General features: G+C 41.4%; 1 protein-coding gene across 1 annotated transcript in view; it reads left to right on the plus strand.

Annotated features, from left to right (window-relative positions):
- igsf9ba (immunoglobulin superfamily, member 9Ba) overlaps positions 1–9437 on the plus strand; it is a 58825-nt gene extending 49388 nt beyond the window's left edge. Inside the window, exons 18-20 of the mRNA XM_026341810.1 lie at positions 991–2616; positions 8041–8171; positions 8275–9437. Coding sequence (XP_026197595.1) covers positions 991–2616; positions 8041–8171; positions 8275–8483 — 1966 coding nt within the window. The 3' untranslated portion in view covers positions 8484–9437. The remainder of the gene's footprint in view (positions 1–990; positions 2617–8040; positions 8172–8274) is intronic.
- Positions 9438–12586: the final 3149 nt, after the last annotated feature.

Genomic DNA, 12586 nt, shown 5'->3' on the forward strand with positions numbered 1-12586 from the left:
CTGTGTAAATCCCATTCTAGAGTAAGTGTTTGTTTGGCCTGAGACTAGGTAAATCATAAATATCAGATCATTTTTGTCTAGTTTTATGAAATGATCGAGGTCGAAGGTCAGGGAGTTCACACTTAGCCCTTCCTGCTAGTTGGCATAGTTAAAGATGAACCAGGCCTATGTCGTTTGTCTCCCATCGCAGGCCTCCTCTCACTCCCTTGCCAGGGGTAGAGCCCTGCTGGGACGAGCCTGCCAGGAGCAGTTTCTTGCCCCCGCCTGCCAGCCCCCTGTGAGTGCCTGCCTGCACCAAAATACAGAGTGTGCTGCACTGCACTGGCTTGGCTGCATGGTTAATGCATTGCATAGAAATGATTCACCGACAATGGCTATTTGTTGTAGTGAGGCCTACTGCTGGCTTTATTGCATGCGCAGACTTCCATGCATCATACAGGGATTAAATTGCATTAACTCAGTTGCATGTACAGTACAATACCCTGTATATGCACTCTCTATGATCTATATTATAGGCTGTAGGTGTCAACTATGCTGCTCCTGGTGTGGGCATATGAGGCCTGGTTAGACGTCATCTGCTTTCCTCACATCACCATTTGGTGCAGCATATTGCAATAGGTCTCCCGTCTGCTCACAAAAATGTAGATTCAATAGATTTGTGATACTGTTATCATGGTTGCGTCGGTGGTTCTCCCTTTCATCTCATCATTGTGGCTTGGCTATTAGCTGTGTCTCTATCAGGATGCTTCCACCGCTATATACTCACCATTATAATGCTATTCATTATGGCTGCCTTTATGAAGTGCTTCAGCATTGTATTGTGTCATTTGTACAGTTTAAGAATGAAAGTGCATTCATGCCTTTTCATTTACAGAAATCTTAGAGTTTTCTTGTTTCTTCTCTGATTTAAAATTTTAAAGCATTTCATTTTGGGTGTGATCTTGTCCAATTTATTTTGGTTTTTTTTGTTTTGTATTTTTTTTAAATCAGGTTGTCATCGGGGAAGATAAGTCCAGAGAGCTCCCCTCCATCTCGGCCACGCTCACTTTCTTCAGAGGGTTCCCATGGTCCAGGCCTGTATGTCAGGAAACTGCCCAGCCCTCAGAGAGAAAAAGAAAAAGAGCTCTCCTTCTACAAGAAAACCAAGCGTGCCATAGCCAGCAAGAAATACAGTGTGTCCAAGCATGAAGCAGAAGTCACCACGCCTATTGAGCTGATAAGCCGCGGCCCCGATGGACGCTTCGTCATGGAGACCAGCCCACCACCCCGCCGCATCCAGGGCTTTCCCTTTGCAGAGGAGTCTGACATGTACCCTGAGTTCCGGCAGTCTGATGAGGAGAATGATTTTGACCCTGGGCCTTTGCCGCCCATCATGCCCATGCTGCGGCCCCAGCTCTCACCAACGTCCTCCAGCCTGGAATCAACGCAGCCCCCCACCTACAGCCCCCGCCTGCACAGGGCCATGGAAGGTATGAGCTTTGCAGAGAGCAGTGCACTTCACGCCTCAGGGCAGGCCCCAGCCTCCCGCTACAGGGGCTTTCCCCAGGGCCCATTCTATGGGTATCTAGGCAGCCGAGCTGAATCAGGGATACCACCACCATTCTACATGCCTGACATCAGCCCGCGTAGCTCCGCTCTGTCCTCACCCCCAGGCACCGCTGAGGGGCCTTTTGGTTACCCTTCCATCCCCGAGGAGAGTGGAGAGATGGAGCATCATCAGTACACTGCCTCTGGTCATTCTCTTTCTCACACACACAGCCCTCCTCCTCGTTCACCTGAAAGCTGGCAGCCTCATGAGCTACCCTTCCTGGGTCTAGAAGGTCCACGGTTCATATACCCACCTCACCATCCCCTACATCATCCCCAGGATCTCCCTAAACCACCCCCGTACCCTCCTCACTCTGTCCCCCCCAGCCGTCTGCATCTCCCTTCCTTAAAGGATCCAACAAGCCCTGGACTCCTGCAGCTGGAGGTCCCTGTGGCTCCCCCAGGCAGAGACAGGCCCCCAGGGCCTCCGGTTAGGCGTTTAGCTATGCAACAGGCCCAAAGTCTCGGCCAGCTCAGACACACGGCCCACGGTGTGGGTGTACCAGTGTTGCCTTACCCTGACCCGGCAATCCGAGCAGGGAGCCCAAGTACAGCCCCCAGTAGTAGCCCTCAGTCCTGGCTCAGCCCGAGGGCAGGGCGCCGGGCAGACCCCAGTCTACCCCCACTAGTCCTCCAGCCCTCCCGCCTCTCTCCACTCTCTCAAAGCCCCCTTAGCACCCAGCCAGGTTCTCCAGATATTCTAGTGCGGCCCCCTCCACGTCCCAGCATCCTCCGCACCTCTCGGTCTCTGGAGATGCCTGAAATCACCCTGCAGCCCTCTGCCACTGTCAGTTTCTCCCGGAGGTCCTCCCTGACCACTTCTCCCACTCAGAGCCAAGGCGCCAAGCAACCCAGCCCCAGTTACCACGCCCACATGTCCTATGCCTCCACTGCAGCCAGTTACCCCTCCCAGTCCCCCTCTCCCCCTCTGGAAGGCAGGGATGTTTTCGGGCAGAGGCCATCCCAGAGAAGGACAGAGGAGGAGATGCTACCCTCAGAGCCCTCTCAGCTCCAGATATCAGCCTCAGGGTAGGTGATCCATTCCAGTAGAGATTAGTCACATATTTATTTAAAGAGGAGACTTCTCGTCTGCTCTCTATTCCAAATTTCCTCAGTATTTATCCTCTTTGATGTTTCCATTTATGCATAATAAAAATGCATATTGTACTTTAAATATGCAGAAGGCATGTAATTGCATTTAGCACACATTGTATCAATTCATAATAATGACAGATCTCTAAACTTTGACAATTTAATGGCATGTGGATGCAAAACTTTTGTATTTTTGTCTTGATTATTTGACAGCACATATTTAACCATAAACTACTGATTACGATGCAAATTGACGTCACCTTTAAAATTAATGACTGGAGAAAGATTTAGATGAGACATTTAGGCTACAGGAGCCCACTAGTTTAAAACTGTGCCATTTTTTATGTCCCCCCATATTACACATATAAACTTTAAAGTATGTCCCACGGCTGGATAGACATTAAATTTGATCACGTCAACTTTTGATTAATTGACGAAATGAAAAACCTAAATGTGTAAAGCGCCACCAAAGGTTTCTCTAGCTTGACTTGATAATTTACTGTATATCTGACCTTTGGCTTTAAAGGTACCACTTTCTAATAAGCCTATGTTTATGAGCTGTAACTTATGGCTTTATTAATGGTTAATAAATCTTTTACTCATGCTTTCTAGAACAGTGAAAACTGTATATCTTCTAACGTTTTTAACTACTAATTTTCTACTAGTTTTAGTTGCAATAAAAGTAATAATAAAACGAGGGAATTTTAGCATCTTTTGGCTGGATCTCTTGAAAAGGCTTTTCTAAACAGGAGGAATGATTACAGCTAGCAAAATATCTAACATCTGATTGGAGAAATTGTGAACCTATCCTTTAAGATGTCTGGTGCAGTTCAGCACAGCTCCCTTTAGTTGTGGGCACCTTAGCTACACAATCGATAGCTAAACAGACAAATCAAGTTTCGCATTGGAGGCTGGACAACCTGGCGACCTAACAAGAGCTATTTTTAAGGACTGTTCTCTAGAGTATTAGTAAATCACTTATGATCATCAATAATTAACTGTTATTACCATATAACTTCCTTGTTTGAAAGTGGTACCCAAAAGTATAGAGGAGAATATGATAGTTTTTTCCAATGTGCAAATTATAATAAGTGTCACTATGAAGTCTCTTTACATCCAACATTTATGATTAGTGCCTCTCTAGGTAGACTGTAATGGTACAGCTAAATACAAACATATCTAGGATCTTTATGCCCCATTGTACAATCACAAGAAAAAGGAATGGCACTGTTTGCATTTTGTGTGGTTTCTGCATAAATTAGTCTTAAAAGTGATCTGATCTTCACCAAAGTCACAAATATCCACGTAGTATTTCTAACTTGTTAAAACACAGTCATGCTCTTTCATGTTTTTGTTAAATACACCCATTAATTCCCATCAAATAAAGTGATGGGAGAAAAGTAGGTGAAACTAAAAACCTGGCTCACTAAACATCAACAGGAGTTAAATCAATGAAACAAGAATGGAGATCAGGTTTAGAGCTACCTTGACTTATACAAAACACCCAGACAGTGTCAGTGTGTTATTCACAAACAGCATCAGCTGATATGAGCCATGCCTCACCAAAAAGAGATCTCAGGAGACGTTTGCATATAGTAAGAGAGAGAAAGAGTTGCAGAGCAAATTAAAAGAGTTTATATATTATATTCTATTTATATAGACAAAATGTCTATAAATGCAGATGATACTGTACTGTGGCTACTCTCCATATAAGTGGATATCCAGCCAAGATCACTCCAAAAGCACAACGCAGAATGCTCAGTGAGGATAGTCAGTGAGTATCAGCTACAGAGTAGACGGATTCATCAGAGCTGGTTAACATCTCTGTTCATACCGTGTCAACATTAGACACGGTATCCATGGCAGGACATCATGGAGGAAGCAATTGCACCTTATAGCAGGATTCAAGTTCGCCACAGTGACGTGTGGTAAAGAACACCAGCAATAGATCATAACATATAACATATTTTATTAGCTTAGAATTGTGTTTAATGATATTTGTGACTTTGGTGGAGATCAGATCACATTTCATGACCCTACAACCTGGCCACGGAGCCATTACTTTTTAATGTAACTGTATTTTACTACAGAACATACTCCTGTGCCCCCTCACACCCACCTCACAAACCGACAAGCTACAATCGTACAGTAGCTAAAGCCGTGAGGCAGAGACTTGCTTCTGCACCATCACTGGCCTTTAAGGAAAAGTAGCTTATAGGGCTGCTGCTTTATAGAGGGTAAGGGTCTTACCTGATTTGTTTTTGATTGATCTCAGCTATCTGGGCAGCGTTGTTGTGACCCGGTCCCCTACGCCGCAATAGGTAAGGGTCGGACCCATGTCTGAGAGGGGAGGGGTCAGCAGGGGGAGGGCTCTAATCACTCTCTCCTTTAAAGGGGAATCGCTTTGGGTTGTGCCTCTGTGCTGGATTCAAGTGAAGTACAGCTAATGGTAATAATGTCTGCAGGACACATTTGTCAATACAGTTTCAAGGCGCAGTAAGCCTGCTGTGGTGTAGGCTACAGTAATTAGGCTTGTGAGCAAGCACGAGGAGCGGTTTTAGACTGTGGAGAAGCATTTAATTTTGTCTCTCGATTGTTTGAATCCTGACGTTTCCTTGCATCAAAACCAAAAAAAGCCTTGAATCTATAGAGGACGCACATGAATGATAGACTGGAGTATTCCCCTTTAAAGTTTTGTTCCATGTGCAAAATGCCATGCATGTATTCTCTAAACTTCTCTCTACGACCAAACAAATAACAACAATTCTCCAACTAAATTCTTTGTCACATTTGTTGTCCTAAGTGCTTTCGTTTTTTCTGTCATGTGACTGTTTTTAATGGCCATTTCCTCTTCCTGTCATGTGACTTGTTCTTTAACGGCCATTTCCTCTTCCTGCCATCTCCTCCCGTCAGCATGGTGAAGCCTCTGTACGCAGTGTTCATGTTTATGAAAGTGTGCTGTACAGTGTTTATGTCTATGGTAATGTACTGTACTTGACCACACTGTGGCCTCTGCTCACAGTTCATGTGATAATGAAAATGTTCTCTATCTGTCCAGGACTGTTGCACTTCTCAGATTTGTCTCCCCCTCCCCGCTAATGGCTCTCAATCTCTCTCTTCACAGTGACAAAATGATGGACAGCGTCTCTAAAGCTTTGTGTTGCTATGCCTTTTGAAACGATACATGTTTGGCACAACAGCCTGACTTAATGGAAGCATTAAGTCAGGTTATGAAGCTGTTTGTATTCAGTTCTTTTGAAAGGCAAAGACATTGAGCCTCATGAACCTGAACTTAAATGTGGAGTTTGTGAGGTTATTTGGACTTTATTTAACTTTATTGCATCTTTCTATGAGAGATGGACAACAAAACCAGAGTATTCGGTACAAGGTAAAACAGACTGCATACGATGAAAGTGAAGATCTGATGTATTCTTTTGCTGATTAAACATCGATTATTTTTCATTCCGTTTTTAGCATGTATCACTCATGAAATGAAAATAGTTCTTAAGATTTCAGGACATTCCCACCTATTTTCTACTGTGAAACCCATTTTCACACAGTACTGTACTTTCGTGTTAGAACACTGGATCTGCATTTACTACAGGGGTCGGCAACCAAGTGTAAGTTTGCAAAGATGAAGACGTGTCATTTATTTTCAGGGTACCTGCTGATAGTTAGCTACCGTTAAATAAATTGTTAAATACAGTCTGGCCTAAACATTAGTAGTAACAGTTTTAGGTGTACACAGTGCCCCCTCTGTTACACATAAGCACAAAAAAAACCACACTGACATGCAGCCTGATCATAACTGACATGTAGACTGGGCGGCCTTGACTCCACTTTTTTGAACTCATGTTTATTTGTTGAAGTTTCTCTCATGCTTTATCTCAAAATGAGGCTCTGCATGAAACAACAATCCAGACAAACTACCTAGTTATTTAACTGGTATAAAAGGGCATGCTAGATTTACTTTGCCAGGTGATGACTGTTTAAGCCACCTGCTCAGTCGTACGGCAAAGACCATTCAGCATCAACTGTGCTCTGTAAGTCCACATTCAACAAATAATCTTACCATTAATTCATCAGGTGGGTTTGAATTATTTACTATGTTATATTTGTGTCAAATTCCTGAGCACACAACAAATTCTGAGCACAGGAAAATATTGTTTTGCAGACATACACATTTAATACTACTTCAAATAGAAATTAAATAATAATTCATTTAGAGTAAACAAAATAAAAATATTCTGTACCCAGTAAATGTATCTGCACGTTTGCTACTGCTATAAATATGCATCACTACCCTCTGTGTCTCAGTTTTACTCATGTGTCCTCTGACAAAGTCCTGCTCATTGGTCATTGCGCTTGCTCAGACTATATACAGCCATATTTTATCTTTACTTTATTTACTGTTGGGTAGTTTGCTTTATAACAGACCATCATGTTTTAGTTCGTCATACTGTATGAAATATCTTGATGTGGAAAGTAACATGTAACTAAAGTAAATGTAGTGGAGTAGTTCCCTGTGTAATGGAGTTAAAAAAAGTAAGTTACATTTTACTCCTTATACTCCACTATTACCCAGAACCTGAGTAGATGTACACATGTGTACAATGTTACATTGCACCATTTGGATAATAAAGTAGTTTCTAGCGTGCACATGTGCAACAGGTTGCTGACCCCTGTACTATGGAGAAACCAGAGTATTTTAAAACACAGGAAGACTTCTTTTTTCACAGGAACACTGTATTTATGGTTCCAGAAATTATTTTCATTTTATGAGTTTTATACAGCAAATAGACCAGCTCTGCCCGCATTTCTGGAGCAGTCACTTATTTAAAGACCCAGACCTGAAAGACCACAGTAATGTTGCACAGTATTGTCTCATATTCATCAACATCAATGCTGAGAGAACAAAATGTCCACGGTTTTAAATCACAATGCTGGGACTTAGTGATACAAAACACATTGTCCACCTATCGTACCAAACAGAAGAAGAAATATGTCGTCTTTCTAACTCTAGTTATCAGTCCTGGGCTGGGTCTTTAATGCAATGACTGTTTGAGAACCAACCTTTAGAAAAATTAATTCACCAAATCCACTGCCACTTTATGTCAACTATTTTTTCTTTCACTTTCTTTCTGTCGTTCTTCCTTTCTGTCTAACTTTTATCATCCATCAATGCAGATAGAAAGTGGAAATTCATCATCTTAGGGCTCTCAGTAGACGTGCAAGAGCTCATCAGATCATAGCACCTGCAGGAAATAGCAGGCAAAGTGCCATTCAGATGTTTTTCAGACAGGACACAGCACGACTGTTGGATTAATGCACAACGATGTGTGCTGTCTGCCCTCTTCTCAGGGAACCTCTAGGTGCGTCTAGTGATCCTGCCGGGTCTGAGAGCTTACCAGCACTGCTACACCACTGTATTACTAAAGCCAAGGGAGTGGCTGCCAACAACAATAACAACACAACCTCCAGAAGGAGAACAGGTTAGTCTGAGGATTAGAGAAAAGAAATGATTCATTCATTTACGATTCATTTTAAAGTACACGTGTGGGCCGGTGTGCGGACTCCTGTGCTTTCCGTTTTCAGACGTGTCTCCCTCTCAGACCCAGCAGCAATCTCAGACACCCCAAGAGGGAGAGGATCTCAACTTCCACAGAAAGAGGAAAAAGCAAAACAAGAAGAACCCCTATCTCTATTTAACCTCCTTCCTGCATCGGAGGCAGTCTGAGGAGGACCAGACAGGCATTCTGGCCAGTGCAGACTCTGAGGGCCCAAATTACGGGACTCTACGCTGACCTGCGTGCCAACCAAGCCATTGGACTCGACTAAGCTGACCTCCCCTAAAAAACAACAACAACAACAACACACATACACTTTAAAACAAAAGCAGAAAAAAACCTCAATCCACCACGGTCTCTGTATCAAGCTAATACGTTTATATTCTCTAAAAATTCATCTGTGTTTGGGGAGCAGGAAACATCAAGCCGAATCCTCCGGGGTTGGAAAAATCTTATTTGAAGACAAGAACAATTGCTTTTCAGAGTTAACATCGCAACTTGTCTTTGAGGAATCTCACTTAAAAAATGCTCTGAAACTATATTGTGTATATAAATAGTAAAACAAGGGAATTAAGCTTCCTCCTACAGTAATAACAATGTGTTGTTTGAGTATGTCACAACACATTAAAGATTTTTCACTCACTAGTCATTGAGGGGTCCATATCTTTAGGTTTTTCAGTGATACAGTGTACTGTTAAGCCTGGTGCGTCCTCGGACAGGGACATGAGTCTACCTTTCCTAAACTACAAATAGTGTCAGTATTTAAACACAGGGTTCTAACCACAAAATATACCTCAGAGTAAACGCAGAGTTGCTGTAATTCTTGTGGTATACTGTACGTACTTGACCTTTTTACATATGGATAAAAAGGTTTCTGTCACACACCACACTCATTCAAATGGATAATATGGCCTGACTTTATCTGATTTCGAAGCTTTTTATCATCAGTGACAGCTCTGTTCGTTTTGATTTTCGATCCAACGCCAACCGTTAGACGACAGCGTCTTAAACTGAAGTGCTCGATGGCTCAGTGTGAGTACACTTTTCATTCCAGCACTGCGTTAAGACGAGATGGTAGCCATCGTGAGAACTCGCCGAATAATCTTGGACTTGTAGGGTTAGAAGAACAGGGTGATGATTTGTGATATGTACTGTAGTATGTATTTCATCATTAATGAATCATTTGTGAAACGTAACGTGGCACATCTCGGGGTGCCTTTTTTTTTTTTTTTTTTTTTCAAACTGCCTTTTCCTTCGCCTTCTCATATTTGTCTCTTCGAAGGAGTGAGGGACATAATGTTATTATGTATGTTTTTACTTTCTCTGCCAAGGACACGTGAGACAAAATGCTACAAATGACGCATAACTCTTGTTGTTTTTCTTTTTTTTTGTCTGTTTCTTTTATACATTTATATATTTAAAAGGCTACCTGCTTTAACTGTGTATATCCCAGTAAAAGGCCAGAACCAGAAAACCACGCAAAAAATAAAAACTACATATTAGATTTTAAAAAAAGCAAATAAATGAATAAATATAACTTCAGTAGAAACGTACAGAAACACTGTACAGTGGCAACAATAGCTGTTAGATAAAAATGGGATCGCTATGGGAAATATTGGACGTATGGCCGCCCTGACTGTTTCTCTTTCTCTTTAACAAGTGTATATTACTTGCTAGCTACTTCTCTGTACGTTTGTTGATTTCTCGACACTAACCGATAATGAATGTACGTTTTGCTGTACAGGAAATGAATGTGCCGATGTCACAGTACATTGAATGACCCATTACGCTGTTTATGGTGCAGCTGCAATTGGTGAGATGACCAGTTGGCACATTAGGTCCAGTGGTGATAATTAATGGTCCACCCCCCCCTACACACAAACACACACACACACATACCCAGGTTCTGAGCCAAGCTCCCTTTCGCTCCAACGGCTACAAAAACAACAGTTTTCCTTTTACTGCTTAAGCTCGTTCAATTGCTCCTAGACATATCAGGACAGAATTTCCACGTGCTACCAACAAATCAAGAGGCTTTTTCTGACAATTATCCACATGAATAAACTCCTTCCAACACTATCCAACGAAGAAACTCTTCTGACAAGCGAGAAAGTGACAATTTGCCTGAAAGTGAATATTTTGCTTTAACAAATTGGTGTAAGATATAAGGAAAATACTCTATATTTGTTATATACTGTACATGGTGAGTATTGTATTTGTAAAGAGAACTTCAATGGTGTTTTACAGGAACACGTTCTTGTATGACGATGTATGGGAAAGTCGGGAAGGATCACAAGGAAAAAGAAATTAGATTCTATATAAAAGTATTTGCTTACAGTACGGCTTTAAGTGGATAATGTTTTTAAAATATTTTAAGGTGCCTCATTTGTCATACTTTAGCAGACATTATTTTATCTGAGAAGAAAATAAACCTTAATGCTAGTACCGTACAATGTATTATTGCCATAGCCCGCTGGCTGCACAAGTTGAGTAGTATTTTCTCTGATGTATAGTACGTGAATGCCCATTGGAAAAAAAAAGCTTTAGAAGCAGAAGTGTGTTGCCCTCTCTATACTATTTCTGGAACAAAGTAATACTGTATTTCACCCGTTCATGAGCACACATGTAGATTTTACTCCAGAGCTCTTCAGCCTTCGGGTGTCCAAAGCAAATACACTGAAGGAACCTTTTTTTCTACGAGTCAGACACAGACATGCTATAGTCATGTACAATATGTGCTGTGGAGGAAATTGTGTTTACATTAGTTTGATACAGAAAGTGTGTTAGGGCATAGTTGCTTTGAACATTACGACTTGGTGCTATGTTTAACTTTGTGGTGCTGTAGAATAGAGGTCTAAAGATTTTTCGTTTTGTTTTTCCGTTTTCTGTTTCCACAAGCAACTCTTTCGGCCCTGTGTGTTTGAGCAACTTAAACTAGCTCCGGTAGACACTGTAGGTCCTTATCATAACAGTATCATGGTGTGATGACAGTGATAGACAATACTGGAAAATAGTAGTATAACCTCAAATAATAGAGACTTGTGACAATGAAATGAACTCAAGATGACCTGTTTTCTGTAGTGTGTTTGCAATGTCTGTCTGTGCTTCCAAGGTACCCTCTCTAAAGTATATTTGTGATGATATTGAGAATATTAACCCAGCCTAAACAGAGACACATAACCTGATTTAGAGTAGTACACACCACGGGACACACGGGAGGGAATCTGAGAGCATCGTCAGGTCATGACACAGGAGCTTTTCTACACTCTACTTCCTGTAGGTCTACAATCTTTGGTTGACAGCACTGTTTTTTCAAGCACACTCCTGCAAGGGGGGCGGAAGCATCTCACACATCATCCCGCCACCTTTTCTGACGGTAGAATTCCTACTAGTACTGTACAGTATAGCCATGAGTAGTCACCAGACCACGTTTGTATTTATTCCTGGTTCTCCTGGTTGAACGGTGTCGGGGAAAAGCTCACACACAGCTTTTATGAATGGATGTCTTCCGGGCTCTTTTTTGCATATTAAACAGAAACATGTACATTGTTTAAGAGGGCTGCTTTGGACGTACTGTTAGCTCAATTTCTTTTGGTTTGTTTTTGGGTTTTGTTTTTTTTTTTTCTCTCTCTGCTTACAGCTTTTAGTGCATCAATAGGTGCTCGTAGGATGACACTTAGAACCGATTCGATTTTTTATTGTATTAATCTTGCATGTAGAGACAATACAAAAACGCCTATTTAGCAATCATTCATGGACATCCGAGCTGGTTGTTATTGGACGGGAAATAGAAAAATGTAGTATTTTCTATATTCTCTGTTTTTTCATGTGTACCAGCACTGAGAAACTAGAATGTATTATTATTGTAGGCTACAATAAGCACTACATCGTTGACTGTTTAAGCTAATGCTCATACTCAAGCAAACCCAGTAGTGCTGAAAAGGAAGAAAATTGACGACATTTCATTTCATTTTCAACCACTGAACTCTGTGCTGTACATCACATGTTTACATTCTGTATCATATGTTGTTTATTCTGTTCTTTTGGGTCTTTTTGTTTGTGCTTAACATCTCCATGATGTTCTTCTTTAAGTTGAAACATGGATTCAACAATGTTCATATGTAAATATTTCAAAGTAAAAACATTTTTTTTTACTTTTCTCTGTTTTAAAAGGATAACCTGATGTTTCTTTTTCTATTTGTCAGTTTTTTTTGTTTTTGTTTTTTTTTAAATTGTCATTCTGTTCCATCACTACACCAGGTAGTACGCTTCACTTAACTTTATGTGAGCAATTAACTCATACTGTATGGTGCTGTACCAAAGCCTTATGTAGAATATTT

Source organism: Anabas testudineus, chromosome 13, assembly GCF_900324465.2.
Source record: "Anabas testudineus chromosome 13, fAnaTes1.2, whole genome shotgun sequence".
NCBI lineage: Eukaryota > Metazoa > Chordata > Actinopteri > Anabantiformes > Anabantidae > Anabas > Anabas testudineus.